The sequence below is a fragment of the Amblyomma maculatum genome, chromosome 11, assembly GCF_055883805.1.
Source record: "Amblyomma maculatum isolate TAMU_Amacu chromosome 11, ASM5588380v1, whole genome shotgun sequence".
Taxonomy (NCBI): Eukaryota; Metazoa; Arthropoda; class Arachnida; order Ixodida; family Ixodidae; genus Amblyomma; species Amblyomma maculatum.
This window is the reverse complement of record NC_139354.1, coordinates 56,902,656-56,927,340: the sequence shown is the minus strand read 5'-3', so window position 1 is coordinate 56,927,340 and position 24,685 is coordinate 56,902,656. Positions and strand designations below refer to the sequence as shown.

General features: G+C 43.3%; 1 protein-coding gene across 1 annotated transcript in view; it reads right to left on the bottom strand.

The window, feature by feature from the left end:
* Positions 1-24,685, bottom strand: part of LOC146173838 (uncharacterized) — a 98,743-nt gene that overhangs the window by 7,989 nt on the left and 66,069 nt on the right. Inside the window, exon 5 of the mRNA XM_084585281.1 lies at positions 3,889-4,004. Within this exon, the coding sequence (XP_084441407.1) occupies positions 3,889-4,004 (116 nt within the window). The remainder of the gene's footprint in view (positions 1-3,888; positions 4,005-24,685) is intronic.

Genomic DNA, 24,685 nt, shown 5'->3' with positions numbered 1-24,685 from the left:
TTATTTCGCATGCTAGCAAGGTGATGTTGAAAATCCTCCAAGGTAGGCTGCAGCAGTATGTGGATCGGGAGCTTCCGGACGAGCAAGCTGGGTTTCACAAGGGCAGAGGAACTAGCGACCAAATTGCCAACCTTCGCTGGATCATGGAAAAAGCAAGAGAGTTCCAGAAACCCATCTACTTCTGCTTTATTGACTATGCGAAAGCGTTTGACTACGTAGATCACAGCAGATTGTGGCAAGCTCTCCAAGAGATGGGAGTTCCAATTCACCTCATCTGTCTCCTCAGGAACCTGTATGAAGGGCAAGAGGCCACAGTCAGAACTGGGCATGGTCTTACTGATTGGTTTCCGATCGAGAAAGGAGTGAGGCAAGGCTGCATACTGTCGCCCTGCCTATTTAACCTATATGCAGAGTGCATCATGAGGAACGCTGGTCTGGACGAGTCTTCAGCTGGAGTGAAGATTGCTGGAAAACGTATCAACAACCTTAGATATGCGGATGATACCACTGTAATGGCAGAAAGTGAAGTGGAACTCAAGAGACTTCTGATGCGCGTACAAGAACAGAGTGAGAAGTTTGGACTTAAACTGAACATTAAAAAGACAAAGATCATGGCGTCTTGCCCTATCCAGTCCTGGAGCATCAATGGATAAGAAGTGGAAGCTGTGACAGATTTTCTGTTCTTGGGCTCCAAGATTACCTCAGAAGGAGACTGCAGCCATGAAATTAGGAGTCGCCTGCTTCTGGGAAAGAGAGCAATGGTTAGCCTTGACCGCCTAGTAAAGAGCAGAGACATTAGTCTGCCAACCAAGATCCGTATAACTCGTGCTATGGTCTTTCCAGTTGTGATGTACGGATGCGACAGTTGGACCGTGAAAAAGGCTGACCACCGAAGAATTGACGTGTTTGAATTTTGGTGCTGGCGAAGACTCTTGAGAGTTCCTTGGACGGCCAGAAGATCAAATCAGTCGATATTGTCAACCATAAACCCTGACTGCTCATTGGAGGGTCAAATTCTAAAGTTAAAGCTCAGCTACTTTGGTCATTTGATGAGAAGAGAGGAGTCGCTGGAGAAAGATTTGATGTTGGGAAAAGTTGAGGGTCGCCGGAGAAGGGGTAGGCAGCGAACGCGATGGTTAGATGGCATCCTCGAGGCACTGCAGATGAAGTTATGTGATGTTTGGAAGATAGTGAGAGACCGGAAATCGTGGCGTGACATGGACCATAGGGTCACGAAGAGTCGGACACGACTGAACGACTGAACTGAACTGAACTGAAGAACCCCTATAACGTGCCTAAACCAACTACCCTTCGTGGTGTAATGGTTGCGGCCCTCGTGGCACGCAGGCAGCCTGTGTTAAAATCCCTATGAGGACGAACGTAATTTGTTCTATGGCCTCCATTTTCCAGCCGTTGGAATCGCCGCCATCTTTTAAAGTAAAATCGAGCGCTGACAACAGCAACTTAAATCTACAATGCCAGGTGGGTTTTTGCTTAATGGAGGATTTCTCATTTAAAACGAGTTGAAGAAAAGCCATTTACTCTTGGCTACTTGAAGGGTAGGTTGAAAGGCAAGAGAAGAGCATTATATCCTTAAAACACATCCGGCAAACGAAAACATACTTCGAATGTATTGAGGAAATTTGAAAAGTTTTATTCTTATTTCCTTTAAATGTATTCGTATTTGGACTTTAAGGGGTTTGACGTTAAAGGGACTCCAAATATCTTGAGGTAACTGCGAGTGATTACGAGAAAGGAAAGGCTTACTCAAGTGGTTGTTGAAAATCCCATATTTCACAATTGCGCTCATAAGGTACACACACTCCGCTTGCTGAACAAAACAACCGTAGTCAGACTGACTCCGTTAGCATTGCGAAAGTGGCATTCTTAAAATTGAAACCATGGTAAATTCATTTTCACGTATGAAGAAAAAGACATGCTTTACATTTTTAATTTCTTTTCATGCGCTATTGTCGTCTTCTCGCTCATCATGCGCATCTTCTTTGTCCATCTTTTCGTTCACTGCGATCCTAACCTAACGACGCAATTATGGAACCGTCCACACAGACATTTAAAGCGTATTTTGTTTCCTTGTAGCCTGTTCCGCGTTGTTGTTAGCTGAGCCCTTATATCAGGAGAAGTCATTTCGATAATTGGCAGAACGCTGTGGGTTCTCAGCTGAGGCTGGTTGTACGAGACGCAGTGACTTACTGAGGGCAGCCTCACAGTATTACAGCCATCTCTCTACCTCCGTGTTCTTCAGAAAAAAGGTTTATCTCCCAATAAATTCAAATAGCTCCGTATTGCGTAATCAGCGTCTCTCCTGTTTGCGGCAGCATGGCTCTTTACCTCGTGGGACTACATTAGCTCTAACGAGCTTTGATGTTCAGCTCAGAGTTCAACATGTCTTCGTGACACCCATTCCTTTTGGTTATTTCAGCTTGCACTGTTCTTTAATTACAAATAAAGCAAAAAATATTTTCTCCCTCTTACCTTTGGCTGTGTCAGTATCGTTTTCGGTTTAGTTTGGTTTCCGGGTTTAACGTCCCAAACTGACTTAGGCTATGAAAGACGCCGTAGTGGAGGGCTCCGGATATTTCGACCACCTGGGGTTCTTTAACGTGCACTGACATCGCGCAGCACACGGGCGCCTTGCTCTTCGCCTCCATCGAAAAGCGGCCCCCGTGACCGGGATTCAATCCGACATGCTTTTCGCCTCTTTCTAATACCAATTTATTAGTGACATATTTAATTAACCGCGGATTGTTTGTTCTACAGGCGAATTCGACCGGTATGTCTTGTAGAGGCTGTCCTAGCTAAATGTAGCCAAAGGTTTAAAAAGGCACGGTGTTCACTAGCTCAGAGAAACCAATTTAGAGCACTTGAGAGTCGCCTATCTCATTCGCTTGTAGTTTTTGTTGTTCGCCAGAGTGAAATAATTAGCACACACTATTTAGCTATATTTTTAATTGTTCGCTTCTAGAAAAAGTGTGAAAGTGAAAGTTGTACATTTCGAAAAAAAAAAAAAGGTAGCTACGTTCTTTTATTAAAGGTAATGTTGACGCAAAATACATTTTCCTGTACGTAAACGATAGCTCCCACAATGAAAACATTTTTACAGAGACATAACTAATCATTGTGCCGAGATGCGTCTCAGATAAATACGATCTGCTTTTCATTGAAACGCTGTACCCAACTAAACGTTGTGTGAAAACTGCGCGAGCGATTTGGGCTAGCTGCTGTTCACTCGAGAGCATTATTTGAAGGCCTGTTTTATTAACAAGACTACCTAAATCGAAACAACACAGCTGGATGTTATTTCAAGTGATCTACAACTTTTGTTCTATATTTTTGTGCAATGCAATGAAAAAAAATCTAAATAGTCGGTGGTAAAAATGAACTTCAGCGACTTGAAACAAATACTGCATGCGAGGATAGGCGACTTTCAACACCTCTCACCTTGTTTTGTTAGAGCTAGGGCTCACAGTTCTTATTTACATCCTTTGTTAAATTTAGCATGTACACTTTGTACGCTTTCGTTTAGCGATGTAGCTATTCGCAACGCAGCAGTGGTTGCAAAGGTTTCTTGGGGAAGGAAATATTGTTACGTGGAAGATTTACAGTCCCAAAGCTGTCCGCACAACTAACGTTGATGAGGGCACCGTTTTCACAACACTCAGTGTCGTCGTCTTCTCGGAGTCTGTTGCACTTCTTCATCCTCATCACGAACAGCGAATACCGCTAAGTAACAATATGTCATCGCTGGACATTGTGCGAATATCAGCAGGCACTTGCAACCAATTTCTACACTATGACACACTCAAGAGGTAAGCAAAACTGTCCGGTCTTTCGACCATGCTAGGTTGGAGAACAGAGTGACACACTAACCTGTCTGCTGTGCAGCACGTAGCGGCCCAATGCGTCCAGTGTTAGGAGCGTCGTCACAATTGCACCGACCGCCCCAAAGAAGCACAAAATATGCAGGCCCATTCTCAACGGGTGTCCTGTGAACAGAATAAAAGCGACTACTTATGTTCGTGTTACTCAAACTTTAATTGGTGCAAAAATAAAAAAAAAATATAAAATACCTTACCGAACGAAATACGTTCGGCATTAAGGGCATTTATCTGAAGAGTTAGGTTTGAAGGTTTGTTTATTGAAATCATCTTCATATTACGTTGGTAAATGTAATACCATTTCCTGGTATCGCTCATTTCAAAATAAGGCAAGAAAAAGTATCCATGCGTAAAGTGATCAGCATTAATTACAGTTGCTTTGTATTGCCGCAAATGACAAGCTGCTGTTGTGTGTTGTGTTGGACTTAATGACGCATAACCAGCTCAGGTTTTCATGCGTCAAACACAAGGTTTATCATGTGTTTAGTGGTACATACTATACTTATTCTATACTTTGTTAAAGCGCTTGTGTTTTAGAACGCTAAAAACTCATCGCACATCAACAAGTCCCTTTTCTCCTAATATCATGCTTTACAAAATGGAATGTGTTCATTGTAAAATCAACTAAAGTGCTTTTTCTTCTTTGCTTTTAAAGTATTGTGCATAAAAATAAAATGTGGTTTAAGATGAGTTCCTCTCCGCATTCTTCACACAGTGGTTTGTTTTGTTCTGTCAACAAAAAATTATATGTGATGTGTGTGTGGCCAATGCGGAGACGACATAATATCGCTTCTATGAAACGTTGCTGATAACAACATGATTTACATTATCCCAAAATTGGCTTCATCAACTGCAGTTTTTTTATTTACTTCACTACTCCTTGAAGACAGCTGCCATTCTTCCCTTCCTTTAGTTTGTGGTGCACTAGTGTCACACAGTGATTCGTTTTTCATAGGCTTGAGCACACAAAGTTTTGTTCTTTTCGTTTCCTCCAATGCCGTCGTGACTCGGGACCCAAGAAATTTTTATTTTATTTCTTGAGCAGAGGCTGTTGGTTAATTATGTGTTCCCATGTAGTGGTTGGTGAAGAGTTCTCAGAGCCCTTCAGACCCCCCCCCCCCCCCCCCCCCTTGGTAAATATATGTGACATTCTCTTCTTTTAGGTGATCATGTAGTTCCTGTTGCCTCACAAATCAATGCTAATCATCAGAGACAACTCCTCGGCAGTGTTGAGTGAGCGGTGCTGGCTGATTGTGGTTGGTATTCTCCTAATGATTTTACTGCAAATACCTATTGATGCTGACGGTCGCAAATCAGTTGTAACAGTAGGGCGACGTTTCCGAGATTTTTTATCTTATAGCCCTGGCCTATGGCCTCCGTTCATGTTTTTGAAACTACAAATTGAGACACAAGTCGTACAGTTATTTCCTCGTTGTCAATGTGGGTGGCCACGTGGAAATAAGAACAGTTGCTGAGCCATTTTTAGAAGAAACCAGTGGTTTAGGTGCACCGCGTTTTAGTAGGACGACGATCAGGATGGAGCAGTTTAGAATCCAAAAAATAACTGTTTTGTTAGACTTTGGTGGAGGCCACCCCCGCGGAGCCCACCAGGGGGCCGCGACAGGAAGTCGCAAGGAGGCCCTGCCCATTCCTGCCGTACATCCTGGCTATGACCCAAATATTGTGCAACGCAGAGTGGTTAGCCACACAAGGCCTTGCCGCATAGAAAAAGAAAACAATCTAAGAAAAGAGGAGGATACAGGACAGTTGTAAGAAAGAAGACAGGAAGGCAAAAGATAGAGGTGAGGATATAGGAAAAGGCGACTTCCGATTTTCCCTGTTTGTTAAAGCCAGAGGTGCCGTCTGTGGGAAGCGTGGGCGAAACAGGTGCGCTTCCTCTACAGATTGGGCATTAAAGGTCCAAACACTCGGCGTCTGCACAACCACCAGCACCCCCTTCTCCCGAGACATGGCGATGCCACGCATAGCTAAGCAAGGGTGCTCGGGTCCGTGTTGTCTCACAATACACGCAAGCATTTGCTTTCAACAGGGCCCCCTTCAGAGAATAATGAGTAATTACAACGTAACTAGACATTACAGCTTATATGCTAATGCTAATTTTAGCGATACAAAGTCATTGTGTGAACTGCCCTTGCTTCGCCTTCCGTTTTGCTTATGTAATGCAGCTATAAGGCGAGCAATATTCGAGGCACATGATATGACATCCTTTAAAAGCGATGCGCAATCGACCATTTTGCTCGAATTATGAACTTCCTCTCTGATGACAGCTGGGTAGCGAGAGCTAGCGCATACTATATGATACGAGCGAAGAAGTCGTGCTAAAGGAGCCCTGATTTTTATGTGGCTTTTCATGGGCACACGCAAGACGGCTACAAAATACTTTCCCACGAACATTGTCAATTACCACTTGATGCGGTAAGGGTAATCCAATATCAAGTAGACACAGGTACTTGCAAAACGACAGGGCATCGGACGAAAGCTTCCTGCTACTTCGTCCTCGTTGCCCCATATTGCGTTAGATACTGCATTCTTGGCTTCCATTGTGATATATAAGCGGCAGCAGGCTTCTTTTTATTATATATTTACTTCATTACTTTTATAAACATTAGTCTTCATGGCCTTACCTGAAATATTGCGTCAAAGGTTGATGACATCGGGCCCGTAAATTTACGCAAAGCATCAACAAGAAGAGCAGAAGCTCTTGTTAACTGAGAGGAAAGGTAACCCCAAGTCAGTTACACAAATTGAAAGCGCTCTACGCTTACACAAGCAAACGTCTACAGGAGGAGAAAATGAGTAGGTTGGGCACACGAGACTACACGTCTTGCGCGGATAGTGCTTTGCGGCCTGTTTCGAAAAAGGTAGATTGGATATCACTGAGAAATGGGTTTGTCGCGATGCGGAGATAACTTTACCAGAAACGAGCTTCTAACCTAATCTGGAGGCTCGAGTGAGTGCGAGAAACTAATTTAGGAATGGATGAATGCCGCAAGAAGCATTCGAAACATGTACGGCTGCCACCTAATTATCTGTTTTGAACGGCAATAAATTTTCATGTCTTTTCCAGGCTTGTAAACTCTTCAGTTCTATTTATGACCGATTCTTAGCCATTTTAATTATTGGGTTCTTCCCGTGAGAGCCCCTTAAAGGCGCCTTCGCCTTTTGCCTTCAAAGTGCACAGGGAGATTTTTCAATCATCTGCACTGGTAACCTACCCTGGTTAGCAGCTGGCAGTGACAAAGTGATAGAATACCGAAAGCCAAAATTTTTTTTGTCGTTATGGTGCTTTTAATGACACGATAAAATGAGGGCACGAGTAATTTGTACAAGGGGAAAGGAAGCTAGTTTAGGCCGCTTTTTTTTTTTTTCTTTATCCGGACAGTGTGAGTAATAGCAGAGGGCTGCTGGACTTGAAACTTTTCACATTGAAGTAATAACAAAAAAAAAAAGAATTCCTTTCAAACACATCTCTTTAAACTGTTACGTGTGATTTTTCTCTGAACATATGTCTAATATATATTGCATAGAGAAACCGGGCTCACAAATCATGCAAACGAAATGCCCTCACACGTCATAGTTCAAAAGCGATAGGTATAGTAAAAAAAAATTAAAAATGACAATTTTTAAAGGTGCTAATTATAGATGAGGATAGGTGCTAAAATAGTAAATAAATTGACAGCGAATGCGAAGACGCATTGACAGAAGATAAAATAAGAACGCAGGTAAATGGTAAATCGAGTGCTCTTGTTTGTTGAGAGTAGACGTAAAAAGAAACGATCGCTCGGAATGATTGTGCGGAAAAGTGCATTTGTAGGTGAATGTTATACCACCCCAAGTGAATTCCAGAGGTTAGTTGTGCCCGTAGATGTACGAAATTATGCATTTATTTATTTTTTGAATAAAGCATTCATGCAATAATACTACCTGCAGCATTAAATCGGGTAGAGTAAGAAATGACTACTTCGTTATTCCTAAAGGGGCCCGGGATGTATTTTTAGAAGACAGAAATAATAGGCACTGCAATATTTCAGAAAAGGACGACACTCCGAAAAATTAAACTAAGTACGTATATATCTTTACAAAGGAATAAAACATACGTTGATGCATGCGAAAGACAACCAAATAAAAAGAATTACAACGACGGCGCAATCACTTGTTTGCCAACAATTTTAAAAGAAAATTTGAAAAGAAATTTAAAGCAATGGCTATTATGCTAAAGTAGTTTATAGAATATAGAATAGAATTTCTGAAAACAAAATCCGCTGTGGTATTCTCTCTGGCACTACAGTGGGCTGACAAAAGTAGAGTAGAATTCTAATACAAATAAGCATTTCTGAGGATAACATTAGGCCTCTCTCTTTGTAATTTATGAAAGTCAATGATTGAGAGGGCAAGGGGGGGGGGGGGGGGGGGGCTTAGTTCGCAAGCCAAGACAGCGTTTGGATTGGGCGAACTAGTCTTCGCTTGTACAAGGCGACCATGACTGGCAGCGCTTTTGCTACTGCAGAAAAATGGGGGAGAGGGAAGAGAACAGTAGCAGGCCAATAAATAAAAGACTTTTCTCGTGAGTATGAAACTGGAACCAGTGGAGTGGTCCCGTGAGGTAAAAAAGTAAATAAAATGGCGGTGACAGCACCAGGGAAACGCGTCACTGCTGCTGCCTCATTTTTTTTTTTTTGCTGCGCTGTGGGCGGAGGCAGACCATGTAAGCTGGGGACTGCATTTTTGCACGTGCACTGGGGAGGATCACGTGACAACAAGAGTGACGTAAAGCCTTCGTCACGCTACGTATTGCCAATCTTGTCCGCCTTGCCCTCTCAACACGCTTCTTCTGTTTGAACTTTTTCTCCGCCGCATTGGTCACCGGGGCATAAAATTGGGACAGTAGGCGCATCCTTGCCCACTGCACGCTTTTTTTGGCGATTTGTTTTCGCCGCTGCGACGGACCCTGCAGCGTTGTGGGCTGTGGGTCTTCTACATGCTCTTTTGGTTTTCCTTCACTTTTTTCCCTCTTTTCCTAACTGCCGCAGATTGGCGGCCTCGAGACTCGGGGTTATCAGGCTCTTCTTCCCTACCCCTAAAAATACTTTACTACCGCTTCGTTTCACAAACTCGGCTTGACGACCTGCCATTGTGATTATTTGTCAACTGTAGAACGAAAGAAATTGAACTGTGTATTGTGTGACATTATGTTCCCAATGCCTTTGAAAAGGGCCTCGTGCAGTGGAGGCCAAGGCGCAGATGTTTTAAAAAGGGTAATAAGAATGCAAGTGACGCCAGTGCAAAAAACTTCGTTTTTAAATTGCACATCGGAGCATTGCCGATAAAATCATTTTTGGAAAGAAAACTATTATTTATACCCTGGGGATCACAATGTTTATTATGCAGGAAGCCAGAAACAACCCTGGGATAACAATATTTATTATGCAGGAAGCCAGAAACCGACCATGTTTTTTTAGACTGTTGGGAAGAGGTTTCGTTTTGCCATGTATTGCAAAGAACGCTAATAAAAGATTTTCCGCTAGACCAGCATGGTATTCGGTACTTACGCGTAGAAGGTGAGGATGGGGTACCATTTGATTTAATTATGCTCATTGGCCTCCACTGCATATGGCGCTCAAGAATGGCGGGTTACCATTGTGATAAAGACACATGAGCTTCCCGACTTTTTTTTCGGGAAAGGGTGGACAGGTTCCGAAAGCTGCTGCAGAACCGTCAGACTGGCTCACAAGATTAGATCCTTTGTTATGTATGCGTCAATTTTAGTGTGTCGTATGTAAATAGCCTTTTGTGGGATTTTTGTTGATTTTGGTTTCGTGAAATGCAACGTGTCAAGACCAGGCAATAAAAAGAAAAAGGTATCAAAAATAGGAAAACCAAAATACAAGTAAGCACGTAGGCGAGCCACTTCCTCGAGCTGCGCCCGCTGCTCGATTTCTGACACTGCTTCCTGCATGTGGTACATAGTACACGGTCTTTCGGTATGAAAGGGAACTATCAGTTTGCTTATAAGGACGGTTCGTTTTTTCTCTGCTAAAGCCGAAAATTACTTTTGGGCATTACATATGCCAAAATTAATTCTAGTCATAAAACAGGAAAAAAGTATGCTTGGCACATAGAATGACGGAGTAACGATTAACTTAATTTGAATGCTATAACTTTGTTCCTTTTCATATTGAACAACCCTGTGCAGGCCATGAAGGTTAACTGTAGCTCCTCCAGATTTGCGCTATGTAAAACAAGGCGAGGTCATAGATGAGCGTATAGGTAAGTGCATTTAATAGAAGCAGGTAGAAAGGTGGTGAAACTAAATATAAAAAAGGTACATATTGAAAGCACCTTAAAGCTTAGAACATTCAATGTATGGTAGCCCGGAGAGGGAAATAGGGGTATGGACTTTTTGGCGGAATTTCAGGTAGGCGTATGAGACCTCTGGCGGTAGCACTGCTACCTGCGAATTATGGCTACGAGAGTCTCACAAGCTCGCTTACCAGAGAGCGAGCGATTAAGATGTGGAATGTATTACAGAGAGCGGCACATCTCCGACTAGATCTTTAATTAGCGCTCCTCAAATTTTTGCCAACTCTCGCCTTTCATTAATTAGCGGCGCCAGTTATATAAAAGTACATGAACAAATCTCGGAAGAGAAAAGGGAGGTCTGTTCAGGGTTCTTTAAAGGGTATTTGAATGTGGACTCCAATAAAATTCAAAGCGGACGAGCGAAAATAAAATGGGCGATAAGATAAAAAAATTTGTTCACGTTTCATTCCGTGCATATGGGTGAAAAGTCTGGGCCCAGGCCCAGGTTGTGGAGGGAAGGGGCAGGCCATGCGGTGGCTGTCACAGGAAATATGAATAGAGGATAAGAAGTGTAATGCTAATTAATGCATTCACAGCTCCCGCTTTTTTTTTTTTTATAGCCATCAAGCTTCTCATCTTGCGAAAGCGGAATACAATTTGGCCCAGTAAAGGCGTGCACCTTCTGAGTCCACGTCTTTGTGTTGTTTTACCTTGCCTAGTAAGAACAAGTTGGAGTCTTTCAATGTGTACGTGTTGAGCCGCATGCTCATAGATGAGCGGGAGCAAGCGAGCGCAGTAATTCCACGTAAATCGGTCATATAAGGATGTACAATCAACAACGAGGACTGAGCATTTCAGCGCGCACACAGCACCTCCGCAACCTCTTCCGGCTAAGTACGCGCAGAAGAAAAAGGTGGGGGGAGGGAGGCGAAAAAAATACATTTTAACAATGAGTGCGCAGCTGTCCCGTACAATTCCTCCTGTACGCCAGGCGACCACTGCTCCCTTCAGAAAGACAAGGAAAAAAAAGTTCGAAAGAAAGCGTGCAGGGAGGGCACGAATGCGCACACTCCCCCATTCGCGCCACCGGTACCACCACCGGGTGATCAGAAAGGAGGGGAAAAAATCCTGTCTCATAGGGCAAGGAGAACCAGGGTGGTAGCCGCGACGTAGGTTCCACGCCACCTTTGTTGTCACGTGATCCGCCTGAGTTGTGCAAAGGTAGAGTCCCTGTACCTTCATGTTCTGTAGGCTGCCTACCTGCCTGTAAAGTAACTGGAACTGCCCACCTGGATGGATTGCGCCACCAGCTGAGAGTGAAAGGCATCTCAGTAGAAATAGTTCACAACTGAAAAACTAGATAGCGCGAGCTTCCCGCGAAGGTTGGCTATCTAGCGAAGGTTTGTTTTATTTGCCCTCTGGAAGTCTGCACAACTTCCAATATCGATTGAGTGCGCTGGATCATGAGTGCACCACACCTTCGCGGAAGTGCAGAGCACATCAGCAGGAAAGGGCGGACGGGGGGTGGGAACTTGATAATGACTTGGGCAACCAGTGGCTCCGGCCTGGCTACATTGTATGAAGGCGTACTGTGGACGCGTACCATAGTGTGCAGAAAAGCGTGTAACCTCAAATGAAAGATGCCTGACTGATCCGTCCCTATGGCAAGCTGCTGTCATTTGTTGGATGAACTATATCTGGATGAGTGAGGTTACTAAAATACTAAAATACGTTATCTATGTCTAGTTAATCGCCATATTTTCCACCTTTTCTGAACAGTGAAAAGGGGGGCTCACTCCAGTGAACTCATGTCGTCACAACGAAGGCTGAACTTTTTGCGCACGTCATCACTCCACAATCCGGGTTACATGTAAACCATAACATTTTTCTAAAATCATCACTAATATTACCTCAACATAAACGTATCATTTAGTCCTTTAATCGATGCACTGAATTTATTAAATAATTTATTTCCTGGTACTCCCCATCTCGAATTACTTGTGATATAACTTCAGGACATTTCAGGTTACGTCTTGAACACCGGACATCTCGTTATCGTACGTTTCGTTCCCCTTTTTCAGTTGCTGAAATGCTACTAAATGGTATCGTTTCATGGTGCATCTACTGAGTGCTCTACCACTGAAGAATACAACGACAATAGTAAATTAAAAGCAACAGGAATGATACATTACACTCGAGAGAGTAATTCCTACAGCACGTCCAGTGTGAAGCGCACCGCGCTTCGTTCTGAGTCCGACCTTATTTTCTCTCCTATAGCCACCTCCCTTTACTGGTGTGGTTCAGCTGTCCAGACAAATGAAACTGCATCTTTTATCTTCTAGCTATCGCAATCCACAAGGCAGTTCGAAAAAAATAAATGTAAACAGCTCCCAGGTTGGACTGACCACGGGCATGTGAATCACAATGCAATGGGCGAAGTATGTGCTGACGAATTTGTGAATACCTGTAAGGATACTAGCTTACGACTGGAGGCCTCTACTCAGTAGAACGGTCTTCTTAATAGGCCGCATTTCCAGGTGGGTTCCATACGGACTGTAAAGATGAGTCCAGAACGAAACTGAAATAAAGTTCTCACTTGTAGCACGCACGAAAACGCTTCATTTCTAAGTCGCCTCTATGCAACTTCCTTGAATGGCAGCAACTGCAAGCTGTCAAATAAATTGGCTCCTGGTGACTTAGTACATTCAAATTATATATATATTAATTTATTTACTTTTAATTACATTTACCCACAAAATAGCAATGACAATATAGACGCAAGTTACTGTGAATACATTCCTCAGTAAAGTATCTATTGCAGTTAATACTTCAATGAATTTATTCCAGAGCCACCTAGAGATCTTTAACGTGCGCTGACATCGCACAGCACGCGGACACCTCTTTGTTTTGATGGCGGCGAAACAAAGAGGCATCCATGTGCTGTGCGATGTCAGTGCATGTTAAAGATTCTCGAGTGGTCAAAATGACTCCGTAGCCCTCCACTACGGCTTCTCTTTCTTTTCACTTTCACTCTCACCTTACTTTCCATCCCTTATGGCGTAGGTAGGTTTCCTCAGAACAAGTGACCGATATTACACCTTTCATTTCCTGTCAACCACGTATACTGTTGCTGTTATTATTATAATTTTTATTATTATTATTATTATTATTATTATTATTATTATTATTATTATTATTATTATTATTATTATTATTATTATTATTATTATTATTATTATTATTATTATTATTATTATTATTATTATTATTATTATTATTATTATTATTATTATCATTATTCCAGAGACAACGCTTCTGCAAGGAAATCATCTAACATCCTTATCTGGCCCACATGTTGACAGTAAGCAATTTACTAATACGAAAAGCGACATTTTCTCTTAATAATGTAAAATGTTGGAAAATAAAGCGACTTATTTTAAGCACTACATCCCAGTGTAAAAAAAATATGAAGTATTAATAGCAATATGGATGTGTCGCACGGCTGACGCTTAAGCTAAAACATCTCGCAGCAAGTCGTTTGAGGCGCTCTTGATGGCAACGCGCTTCGTGTTCGAGACTTTATAAGAAATAAAAACTGGAAGCACTTAAACTCCGCCGTTAAGGCTAAGACGCAGTTACGTTGCGGTTCCTCGTTAGCGCACATGTGGATCCGGCTCGCTCTATTGTCAATCCTTTTACTAGAGGGTCTACCGTCTCACACGTTTCTAATTCGAAGTGGTCAATTGGATTCAGCTAGCACAGGACCGGGTCAGTATGGGAGAGGCCTTCAACTTGCGGGGGGTATAGTCCGGCTGAGGATGATGATGATGATGATGATGATGAGCTCCAACTTGACATAGATATACGGCTCCGTTTTAACGAATTCCTACGCGCTTGCCTGCGTGGTCCAGGAGAAGCGAGCATCTCTCGGAACCCTAAACAGTTGATTCGTATCTCACCCTCCCACCTGAAGTGACTAATCCGAGATGGCAGCTCCTTCCAGCATAGTGAGAGCATGTGGCATCAATATTTCACAAAACTCATACACAGTGTGCGACCAGCCTTACCACCTGCCAACTACCACCTGTTAGAGCCACGTCCCTTATTTTTTACTGCGCCAGGTTTCGAGCCGTCGCGTAGTCCCGGCGGAGGCTGCGCTTGACTTTAAATAGCCGAGGAGGAGTAAGAGTAGAAGTAGAAGCAGGAGGAGGAGGAGGAGGAGAAGAAGAAGTAAAAGAAAAAGAAGAAGACTGGTAACTTACGCTCTCGCGTCATGCCCTTAAAGGATGAGCTTAAGTGTCCCCAATAATGCAGCACCTTAGACTGATAAGGAGCGATAGGGGAATAATGTAGGAGGCAAAAGAAGTTTCCGCAGTTGCTACAGCAATTTAACTAGGTTTACCCAGAGTTACACCCCAACTAATTTTTTATAGCAATGCCGCCAACGCCGACACTTGATTGCCCGCAAAGTTAGAAATTTAAGAGTACCGCTTTAAAAATCACCATTTCCTTGCGTTATAGGCTGGTTGCAAGTTGCTATCGGCACTTGGTTAAAAATCATCGTGTTGTTTCTAAAGTTTGAAAGGCACCGCCATAGCTCGTGCTTACTGCTTACCAAAATAGAGTGCAGCTCAGCGTTAAAAAATAGTGGTGTCTGCTTAGAGCATCCAAACACCATTTATACTTTACTTTTAGGTATTCTCTCGCCTCAAATATGCCGCCATGTACAGATGAGGAGGAGGATAAACATTTATTATTTGAGGAGGTCCGGCCGGCAGGAGCATCCGCGCTAGATGGACAGGAGCCCTTGAGCTCTGGCGACCTGGGTTGCGCGCTCGATGGCCCGCAGTTGGATTATGGGGTCCAAGCTGACCATAGCGGTCTCCCACTGCTCGCAGGTGGAGAGCTGCAGATCTCGCGGAGGGGGCTCTCGTGGGCATGCCCATAGTATGTGTTGTACGTTGGGCCTCAGGTGGCATAAGGTACAGTACGATGTGTATAATACAGGGTATGCATGGGCGTAGGCCTCAGAAAACATTTTAGAGTGGTTTTGAAAGCAAGAAAAGTGACAAGAATATTTTGATGCGAAAGCATCATATCACATCCTCTCCGCAAAACACGTTTGCAAAATTTCCCGTTTTGAAAACGCCGCCCCATAAAGATTATGTTTTCGCACTAGTGAGTTTTACTATTTGTAAGTGGCTGAATACTAAAGTCTAATTAATAAGTAGTATATAGTAAATGGTATATTAGTGTGTGAAAAGATTGCTTGTTACTCAAAATATACTAAGGTGAGATTGAAAAAAAAACAATTGTGAATAACTTATTTATGAAGTGATGTTTTCGCAACTATTCAATTATGAATTATTATAATACCTGATGCAGTTGTGAAGGTCATGGACTGACAACTGCAGCATACGAAAATCAGAGTCAGTAATTGAAATATTTCAACAGTTAATTATTTAGCAAGTTAATAACCCATATTGTTCAATTCTCAATCGTGTGACATTAACATTCCCGTTGCACAACCAAGTGGCAGTCAAGTTGCACGAAATGTCAAGTAACTATGAGGGTATCACAAAGTCAGATGACAGTAGAGTTGCATGAAAATGCCTTGTGGCAATCAGAGTAACACATGATAAATACGTGACAGTCAATTAGAATATGTTTAACAGCGGATTTGTGTGGTTTATAAACGTTTTACGTGGTTTGGTGTTGTGCGATGTCAGTGCCCGTTATATTCCCAGGTGCACGAAATTGCTCCGAAGCCCTCCACTGCAGCACCACTCTCTCTCTCTCTCTCTCTCTCTCTCTCTCTCTCTCTCTCTCTCTCTCTCTCTCTCTCTCTCTCTCTCCGCTTTTATTACCACGTACCTCTGTTTCCTTACGGCGCGGTTCAGGTATCCACAGAACGTGTGGACACCTTTATTTTCCCTTGAACCAATTATTATATTATTATTTATTATAATATTTGGTTCACGGGAATTATATTATTACTTAGCCCCACCGGGGTGGTGCAGTTATAAGACTACTGTGCCGGAGTACCCGGGTAAGAACCAGACCGCGGCGGCTGCGTTTCGATGGAGGTGAAACGAAGAGGCGTCCGTGTGCTGTGCGATGTCAGTGCACGGTAAAAATCAACAGGTGGTCCAAATTACTTTGCAGCCCTCCACTGCGGCTCTTGTTTCTCTCTTTCCGCTTTTACTCCCACCTTCCTCTCTTCCCTTACGGCGCGGATTAGGTGTCCACCAAAACAAGTGTGACAGATACTGCGCCTTTCCCTTTCTGTCTACCAATCAATCAATCAATCAATCATATTATTATTATTATTTATTAAGCGGACGCTCACGCTTCGCTCAAGAGCAGACGTGATAGCGCCTTTAGGTCTGTCTATACATTTGTGACATCCTTTATATTCCTTAAATAACCAAAGTGTTCCAAAAAAGAGGAAAGGCGCGCAGTATTTAATAATATTTTAATCAATAAATATTTACTTGTGCAAGGTTGTTGTTGTGGAGAGCAGGGTGCATGTATCTGTCTTCAGTGCAGGTCACTCGGATCCAACGAGGACAAATCCCAAGTTGTACCTTGAGTACTGAGTCATTACGTAATCTCCTGCCCCGCCGGGGTGGCGCAGTGGTAAGACGCCCGACTACTGTGCCGGAGTTCCCGGGCTCGAACCCGACCTCGGCGGCTGCGTTTCGATGGAGGCGAAACGAAGTGGCGTCCGTGTGCTGTGCGATGTCAGAGCACGTTAGATCCCCAGGTGGTCGAAATTACTCCGTAGCCCTCCACTACGGCTCCCCTTTCTCTCTTTCCACTTTCAGTCCCACCTTCCTCCCTTCCCTTACGGCGCGGTTCAGGCGTCCACAGAGCAAGTGTGACAGATACTGCGCCTTTCCCTTCCTGTGAACCAACCAATCAATGTAATCTCCTATAACGAAATGGCAGAGACATCAATATTTATTTCTAAATCATTTATTGCTCAATGACAGTCCACCTAGAGGACCAGCCTACTTTCATCTGCCTTGTGTAGAGAGAAGAAATTGGCACGTGGCGCCTATAAGATGTGCGGTCGCATCGCCCTTACCTCCACCCTCCTGCTCTCCCTGCTTCTGTGCTCTCTCCGCTAAGGCGCACATGCGCATCGCCTAGAAGTAATGTGTCTAACCCAAGGTTTCACAATACCGCAGAATTCCATTTCCATCTCATCCTTCCATACGTAAGGAGCAACGTACGTTGGCAGAGCATTGCAACTCTAATATGCCATGTAATCTCACGTCATCACAAAACCTGCAGCCGAGTCAATGACGGGCAATGTTGACTGTCAGGCGCATGCTTGGGATTTCTCGGGATTATCAAGCTCTTAGCGGTCGACGTCGCCGGCGCCGCAAGACAGGCTCTTCCGTCATGGAGGTAATACCGCTTCATAGAGCTCGTACGGGCCAGTGCGAGTGACAAAAATTACCAGGGAATTTACGACTAAAGTAGTCAAAGGCGAAGGCCCGAGTGTGGCATTCTGCTACGCAATTGGGACTAATTAGCAATCAATTAATTAGGTGGTCATTGAGTAGGTAAGAAATAAATTATTATTTCAATAATTAGGTATTTAGTAAACTACTTAATTAGTCATTAATTAGCAAATAATTTAAAAAATGGCAAATAGTTAGAAATTGTTATTGATTGACGTGGCCATATAAGGCACGCATTCGCGCACACTGTGGTGGTGCTCTGTGATTGGTTGAGACCTCTATGACGTCATCCCGCCTCGGGCAATCAGAGCCGCTGCAAAATACCAGTATTAATAATTGGTTCACAGGAAGGGAAAGGCGCAGTATCTGTCACACTTGTGTCTGTGGACACCTGAACCGCGCCGTAAGGGAAGAGAGGAAGGTGGGAGTGAAAGTGAATTCGACCACCTAGGGATCTTTAGGCTGACATCCAATCCCGACCTCGGCGGCTACGTTTCGATGGAGGCGAAACGAAGAGGCGTCCGTGAGCCGCTGCAAAAGCGGCCCACATTTTGTCCACGACAGCATGAGCTATTAAAGGCTTTCGTCTTAATATGCGTCTACATGCGTGTGCCAGTAAAGGGACCACCTTAATTCCCCGTTTTCCAGATATGCTGTCTCGCCGTCGGAGCGATTATTCGGAGCGAGGAGTCGCGAGCATTCCTATGTCTGGTAGATGTTTACAGGTTGCATGGCTATCGCTCAGTGGGCCATGAAGCGCCCCACGATCCAATGTCATGGCCGGGACGCAGGCCGCGGGACCTTTTCAGCTCGCTATGCAAGTATATCCTAGATCAAAGCTACGATAGTCAGAATAAAATCCCGTGTTCCTTTTAGCACCTTCCTAGTAGAAAAAGCTTCGATTTCGGCATCTACATTATGATGTAACGTCGCGCATGAAAGGAGCAATGACGGGAAATTCTCTACAACACACATCCTCATGACAGGAAACCACACTAAGGAACAGCACCTCTACTCCGCCCGTATAGTAGTAGGGGTTTGAAATATGCGCTCGAAGAAAGCATTCGAGCTTCGAGGCGTTATGAGCAGACGTCTGCTTCAGACACTTTACTATACCAAGCTGCGTTTCGATGTAGATAAACGCGACACCCCTGTTCTGCGCGATGTCGGAGAACGTTAAATGTCTTCAGAGGCAAAACTTTCCAGAGACTTCCACTGCTGACTGTTTCATACCTTGAGTACTTTTAAAATGGGAATTCCCGTCGAACGAACTAACCTTTCAGAACAAAAAGACAAAAATGAAAAGTTGGAAACACCTACCAGCAATGGGAAGGAAGGCTCTCGCACAGGTGCCAAGTTGATTCAGCAGATATGAAATATATAAAACTCTTCGAAATGGTTGTTCTTCAATTTAAAATCTCCTTTTTTTCTGGCGCAAGAAAGGAGTGAAGGAAAATGTGGTTGACGCAGACAGCCAATTGGTCCTTGTATAACGGGCGTTTTGTCGAAGATTTACAAAAATTTGCGTAGATAGTGAGTTCAAATAGAGGAGAAAATGTACAGGGATAGAGACCCTCTGCGGCACTGGACATTACTTATTACAAACCTCTTATACATTTAAGGCTATTTAACCAACTTTCACTAATTAGATCTGTAATTATGCAGTTGGAGTTGGTGTCAATATGTTTAAAGCCGGAGAGAAGACGACGTTGCATCAGTTCTTGAAATGACAGAAGTATAAATTTAGTAGTCTGAAAGGTGAATAAATCTGACACCTTTCTCGCAACAAATCTACACTGAACACATTAGGCGGGCTGGAATCTCGCTGAAGATGCAGCAATCGCTGATGACGCGTTGTAGTGGCTATAGAATTTATAATGACACGCCAAAATGCAAGCTTAATATGCATCGTTTGATTATAATACTTTGTTTACCAGCATTTCCTAAAGAAAAGGATAACGAAGGAATTGGCAGCTTGAAGTTTAGGAGTATACGACATAAGTGATGCTGGCTGCTGGAATTCAGAGGCGTAGTCACTGCAACTTGTCACAAGCGGATGTCGCACATGCCGAGATTTCAATAAGCTTCCAATACGCTCAGATTCCGTTTTTGTTGGACCCCCCCCCCCCCCAGATCCCATCGAATCCAAATGCTTCAGGAAATTTCAAGGCGAAAGCATTTATACCCTCATCGTTATAAACTCATCGTGTCACGCTTTTGCGGCGGCTCTGATTGGTCGAGACGGGATGACGTCATGAAGATCTCGACTAATCCCAGAGAGCCACCACAGTATGCGCGAATGCGTGCCTTATATGGCCATATGGCAATCTCTGATCAATTGTTAATTAATAACTAAATATTTATTAACTGATTACTGACTAGGTACTAAGTATTATTAAGGACTTTTCAATTACAACTGATTAGTATATCTATCAATTGGTAATTACTATTACAGTTTTATTAATAACTAATTACTAATTAGTTATTGCGCAGTTATTTATTACTAATTAATGCTATGCACCCGGTAAAATCAGCCACACAAGAGTAAACGTACAACAACTTCGAAGATACAAGGAGCGCGATCTCGTCGCTGCCAACCAGAATTCACTGAATAAATGCACTCGCAGAATGTGAAAGAGTAGTCGATCGCTTTACGCGTTGCAGCATTCATTGCTACATGCGCAACACTCGCGCAGCAGAATGCAGCACTCAGGCTTTCGCCTTACATCATTACTTTAGTTGCCAAAGTGTCCTCGATTTTTTTTTAGTTATCAAAATTGATATAAAATTTTTTATTGATAAGTTATACGGATCCTTTGAACAAAACTCACAGGATTGAACATGGCGAACTAAAAGGGTTCTATCTAAGTTGAGGACAAAACTGAGGGCTATGGGATGCAGAATTGTAGGAATGACGTTAAGGGACAGGAAGCACGCAGAATGGGTCAAAGAAACATTCTAGTGGAAATCTAGAAGGAATGGATATAGGTAGGACATGTAGTGCGAAGAAAGGACAACCGATGGTTGCTTAGGGTAACAATCTGGGTCCCATGGGAAAGAAAATGTAGCAGGGGCAGCAGAAAGTTCGGAGGGAGGATGAGGTTAGGGAGTTCCCTGAGGTCACGTGGATGCAGCTAGCATGGGACCGGGTTAATAAATATTGGAGAGGCCTTCGCCTTGCAGTGGGTATAGTCCGGCTGATGATGAAGATAAGGAAATACCGTCCTCGTTTTCAATAGGGAGGCGTCTGATGCCGCAGCAGTCAGGGGAAAAACCTTCTTAAAACTCATCCGGAGGATGTGCCGGAGAACACTTCATCCTGAGAGTGCAATAAAACATATGCCTTCGTTTCATCGTTTTTTGTATATAAAACAGTGCATTATTCAAGGCACAAAAATCTACGCTTTCACCGGCAAGAGCTCGCCATGTAGTTCAGAAAAGAGTGTTTTGGCTGCAGGAGTAATGTCGTCGAGTAATGTATTGTCGTGCAAATAAATAGCATAATCAAGGCCTCCAGTGCGTACGCTCCGAAAGCGGCTCGGTAGACTCTTTCTTCACCCCTTCCGATATAATTACCTCACGTTTCGTTTTAGTACCGTTGTTTTTATTGACTGGATATCCTGGAACAAAGATTCCCTGAAAACGTTAATAAGGCCTCTTTCATCCTGACAGGAGCTTAAAGTACGTCTGAAATACTCAGATAAGCATATCCGACATGGCAAATCAAAGAAAATTGAAGGAAAACTTCATAAACTAACAAATTCTTTTGCGTGTTTATCTGTGCTTGAAAAAGCTAGAACATAACCTGTTTCCCCATCGAGTGGTTTGTTGCTCTTTGGTGAGTGATTGCTTTTCCATTCAATGCACGCGCCTTTTAAAGCCCCTCTCTCTCTCTCTCTCTCTCTCTCTCTATATATATATATATATATATATATATATATATATATATATATATATATATATATATATATATATATATATATATATATCCTGCTCTGTGTAGCAGATATTGTGTAGAGTCTTTTTTAAAAGTGTACAGTCAAGGGGTCTGCTTCTGAGCCCCTTCGTGCGACTCGTAATATACTTCCAGTGTTCCAAATTTTTTGATGCAAATAATTTTTTGTTCTACCCTCTCTAATGGGAATGACTTCCACTAATGCTAAATCAGTGCCACTATACAGCTCTGAAGCAGACCTCATGATCTCTACACTTTTGACAAAGGCTGTAGGCTCTTATTTTGTGCGTGTTGATATTTCTCCTTCCGATAATATCCCAGTGTGGGTGCTGCCAAGCTTTGGGACTGTATAAATATACATGAAAAATATAAACTGAACTTAGAAGGCATGCGATGCAATAATTACCTGTAATTTTCGAAATCAACCGGATGTGTCATATAGCCATATCGATGCCTGAAACTTCTGGGTTGCACTTTAAGAAGAAAGGTAAGCACTGCAGTCATTGCTGTCCGGATTCGAAAGATGCATGGGCTTTTTGTTGGAAAGAGAATAAAAGCGAATTAACGATATGCCAGTCGAAATCAAGATGAAATGAACATGGGTGGCGCTAAACAGCAAACCAGTGGTCGTTAGGGGGACACACTGGATTCCTAGGGAGCGCAAGTCCAGTAGCGGCTGCAAAACGTAAGTTGGTTACTAGCATTAGGAAGGCGGCGGAAATCAAGTCAATGCAGCTAGTACACAACAGGGTTGACAGTAGGGATATAGAGGAGATACTTGCATCGCAATGGGCTTTGTCAGGCTAATGATGGCGATGACGATGCTCTAGTCGAGCACTGCTCAGGTTCACAATCTGGTGGGCTTCACCACAAGGCCAGCAAGACAAAATATCCATATTTCTAAAGTTGTAATGTGAGCCAGGCGTCACGTATTCATTGTGCGTCAATAACGCACATATTACAGGACAGAGGAAAGACATTGACAATGACAGGCATACAAAAACGCAAACTGGTCTGTCTCTCCGCATCACCGAACTTTGATGAGCTTTTGATGACGATGAGTTTTTGATGACGGCACAGAAAGTGCACTGCAATTGTTATCGCATTCGCATGATGACCCGATTTGGTTTTTTCCCCTTTTGCTCTGCTTATTTTCAATCAAGCTGACTTTTTCCCAGTTCTATTCGTATGCCGCGTCCGTTACATCCAGCATTCGTGCATAGCTGCAAGATGCCATGCTACTAGTATCGATGTCGAATGGGCGAGGTGGCGACCATGATTATTTCAATGCATCTTTTTCTGTGAAGAAGTTAAGAAATCATTGGTAATGAAATTGAGGACATCACGAAAATGAAAGAACTATCATGTTTGACTTTCCTGCTTCAATCAGCCCCATCGAGAACGGAATCCTAATCCTATTGTGCTATCCCTCTCAATACTCCCACTTTCTTATATTTGTGCTTTACCTGTTGTACTTATTCGGATGAGGCACCCCTGACTGTTTATACCTTGGGGTGTCCTTCTGTAGAAATTTATTCACATGGCTAATATGTACCACATCAAGGGAAATAAAAATCAAATCAAAATAGTCATTATGTAAAAGCAGCACTGTGGTTCCTTACGACAAGAATAAAATTGTGTAGAAATTGGTACCGTTGCTGCTTTGCTGTAACAAGGGTATAAACAAAAGCAGGGAATGAGTACAACACCCCCCCCCCCCCCCCATTCAGCGAGTACGCATAGAATGTGCTGATTGTTACCAGCGTAAAACAAAGTAACGCGAGTTAAACTGTATACCAAATCTTGTTCAGTGCATCTGTTAGCCTGTAATGCTCCATGTATGTGCATGAATATTTATAGCTCCAGGACACTGGACTACAACAGAAAAGAGTTTGTGACCTTAGTATCTGACTCTCACATTGACCTCGCTATTTTGCGGACCCTTCATGAAATTGATAATTTCCCAAGCTTTCTTGACTCCTCCTTCGTTTAAAATGGATAAGAATGCGGTTTAGATAATGAATATTTGATCACTTGGTACAATTTATTCACGAAACCCAATACCATCTTCATGCTTTTCGTACGTTTTGCACAGCCACCTAATCCGCTCACAGAAAAGTAAGAAATATTATTTGCACGTATGTACAAAGCTTATCCAACCGACTTTTAATGCTTTTCATATCGTTACTCTGCATAGAGCAGTAAGCTGCTCGAATGGGCTTTTTATACGTGCAGGAAATCCCAAACCTCGATCAGCAATCTCCTCGGGGCGATGTTTTAGCACGCGCCGTTAATGCTGCTTTTTTAGAGCCCCCCTCCCCTTACCCAGCTCAGACGGGGCTCAGGAGAAATCAACAGAAATAAATGCGGCCAGACACTGCCCACTGTCACCCACAGCTACCGCTACATAGCATAACAACTCTGCCACTGCGCCACGGTTCTGATCTTGTTTCCAACGCCCTAGTATTTGGGAAGCAATAACGGACGAATGAAAAAGAGCTACTTCCGTGTGAACTTAATAGGAAAGCGCGGTGCGCTTTTATGCATTCCCGTTACTGAACGGTGTTTGGAGATGGATTTAAGACGATCTGGATCTTAGCTAGTTGGTTCACGGGAAGGGGTAAACAACAGCCGAATAGGAAACACTGCACAAGAAAGAGAACTTGACAGTTGGTCGAATTCTCTTTCATGTGCCGTGTTTCCCCTCCGCCTGTCGTTTCACTTTTGACTTGGACATCGCTTCTCATGTCACCCAATATTGCAGCCCAGGCAGCGCAAGCCGTAGGCCCTATATTAGAGCGTGCTGTGACAGTACTGGTCCTGCGTGGGACCGGATATTGCGTACACTTGTGAATGTACTGGTCTTACGTGGAACCGGATATTGCGTACACAACCGCAATATTGCGCCGATGCCATGCGCTGCCTGGCAATGCCTGACGGAAATGAAGGAAGCATCTTTGCACTGGGCAGGTTGAAGTCTGCAAAGCCGAGGATAAAACACCCTCACTTCTCCTCGTATTAGCATGCTTTCTCCAACGTCT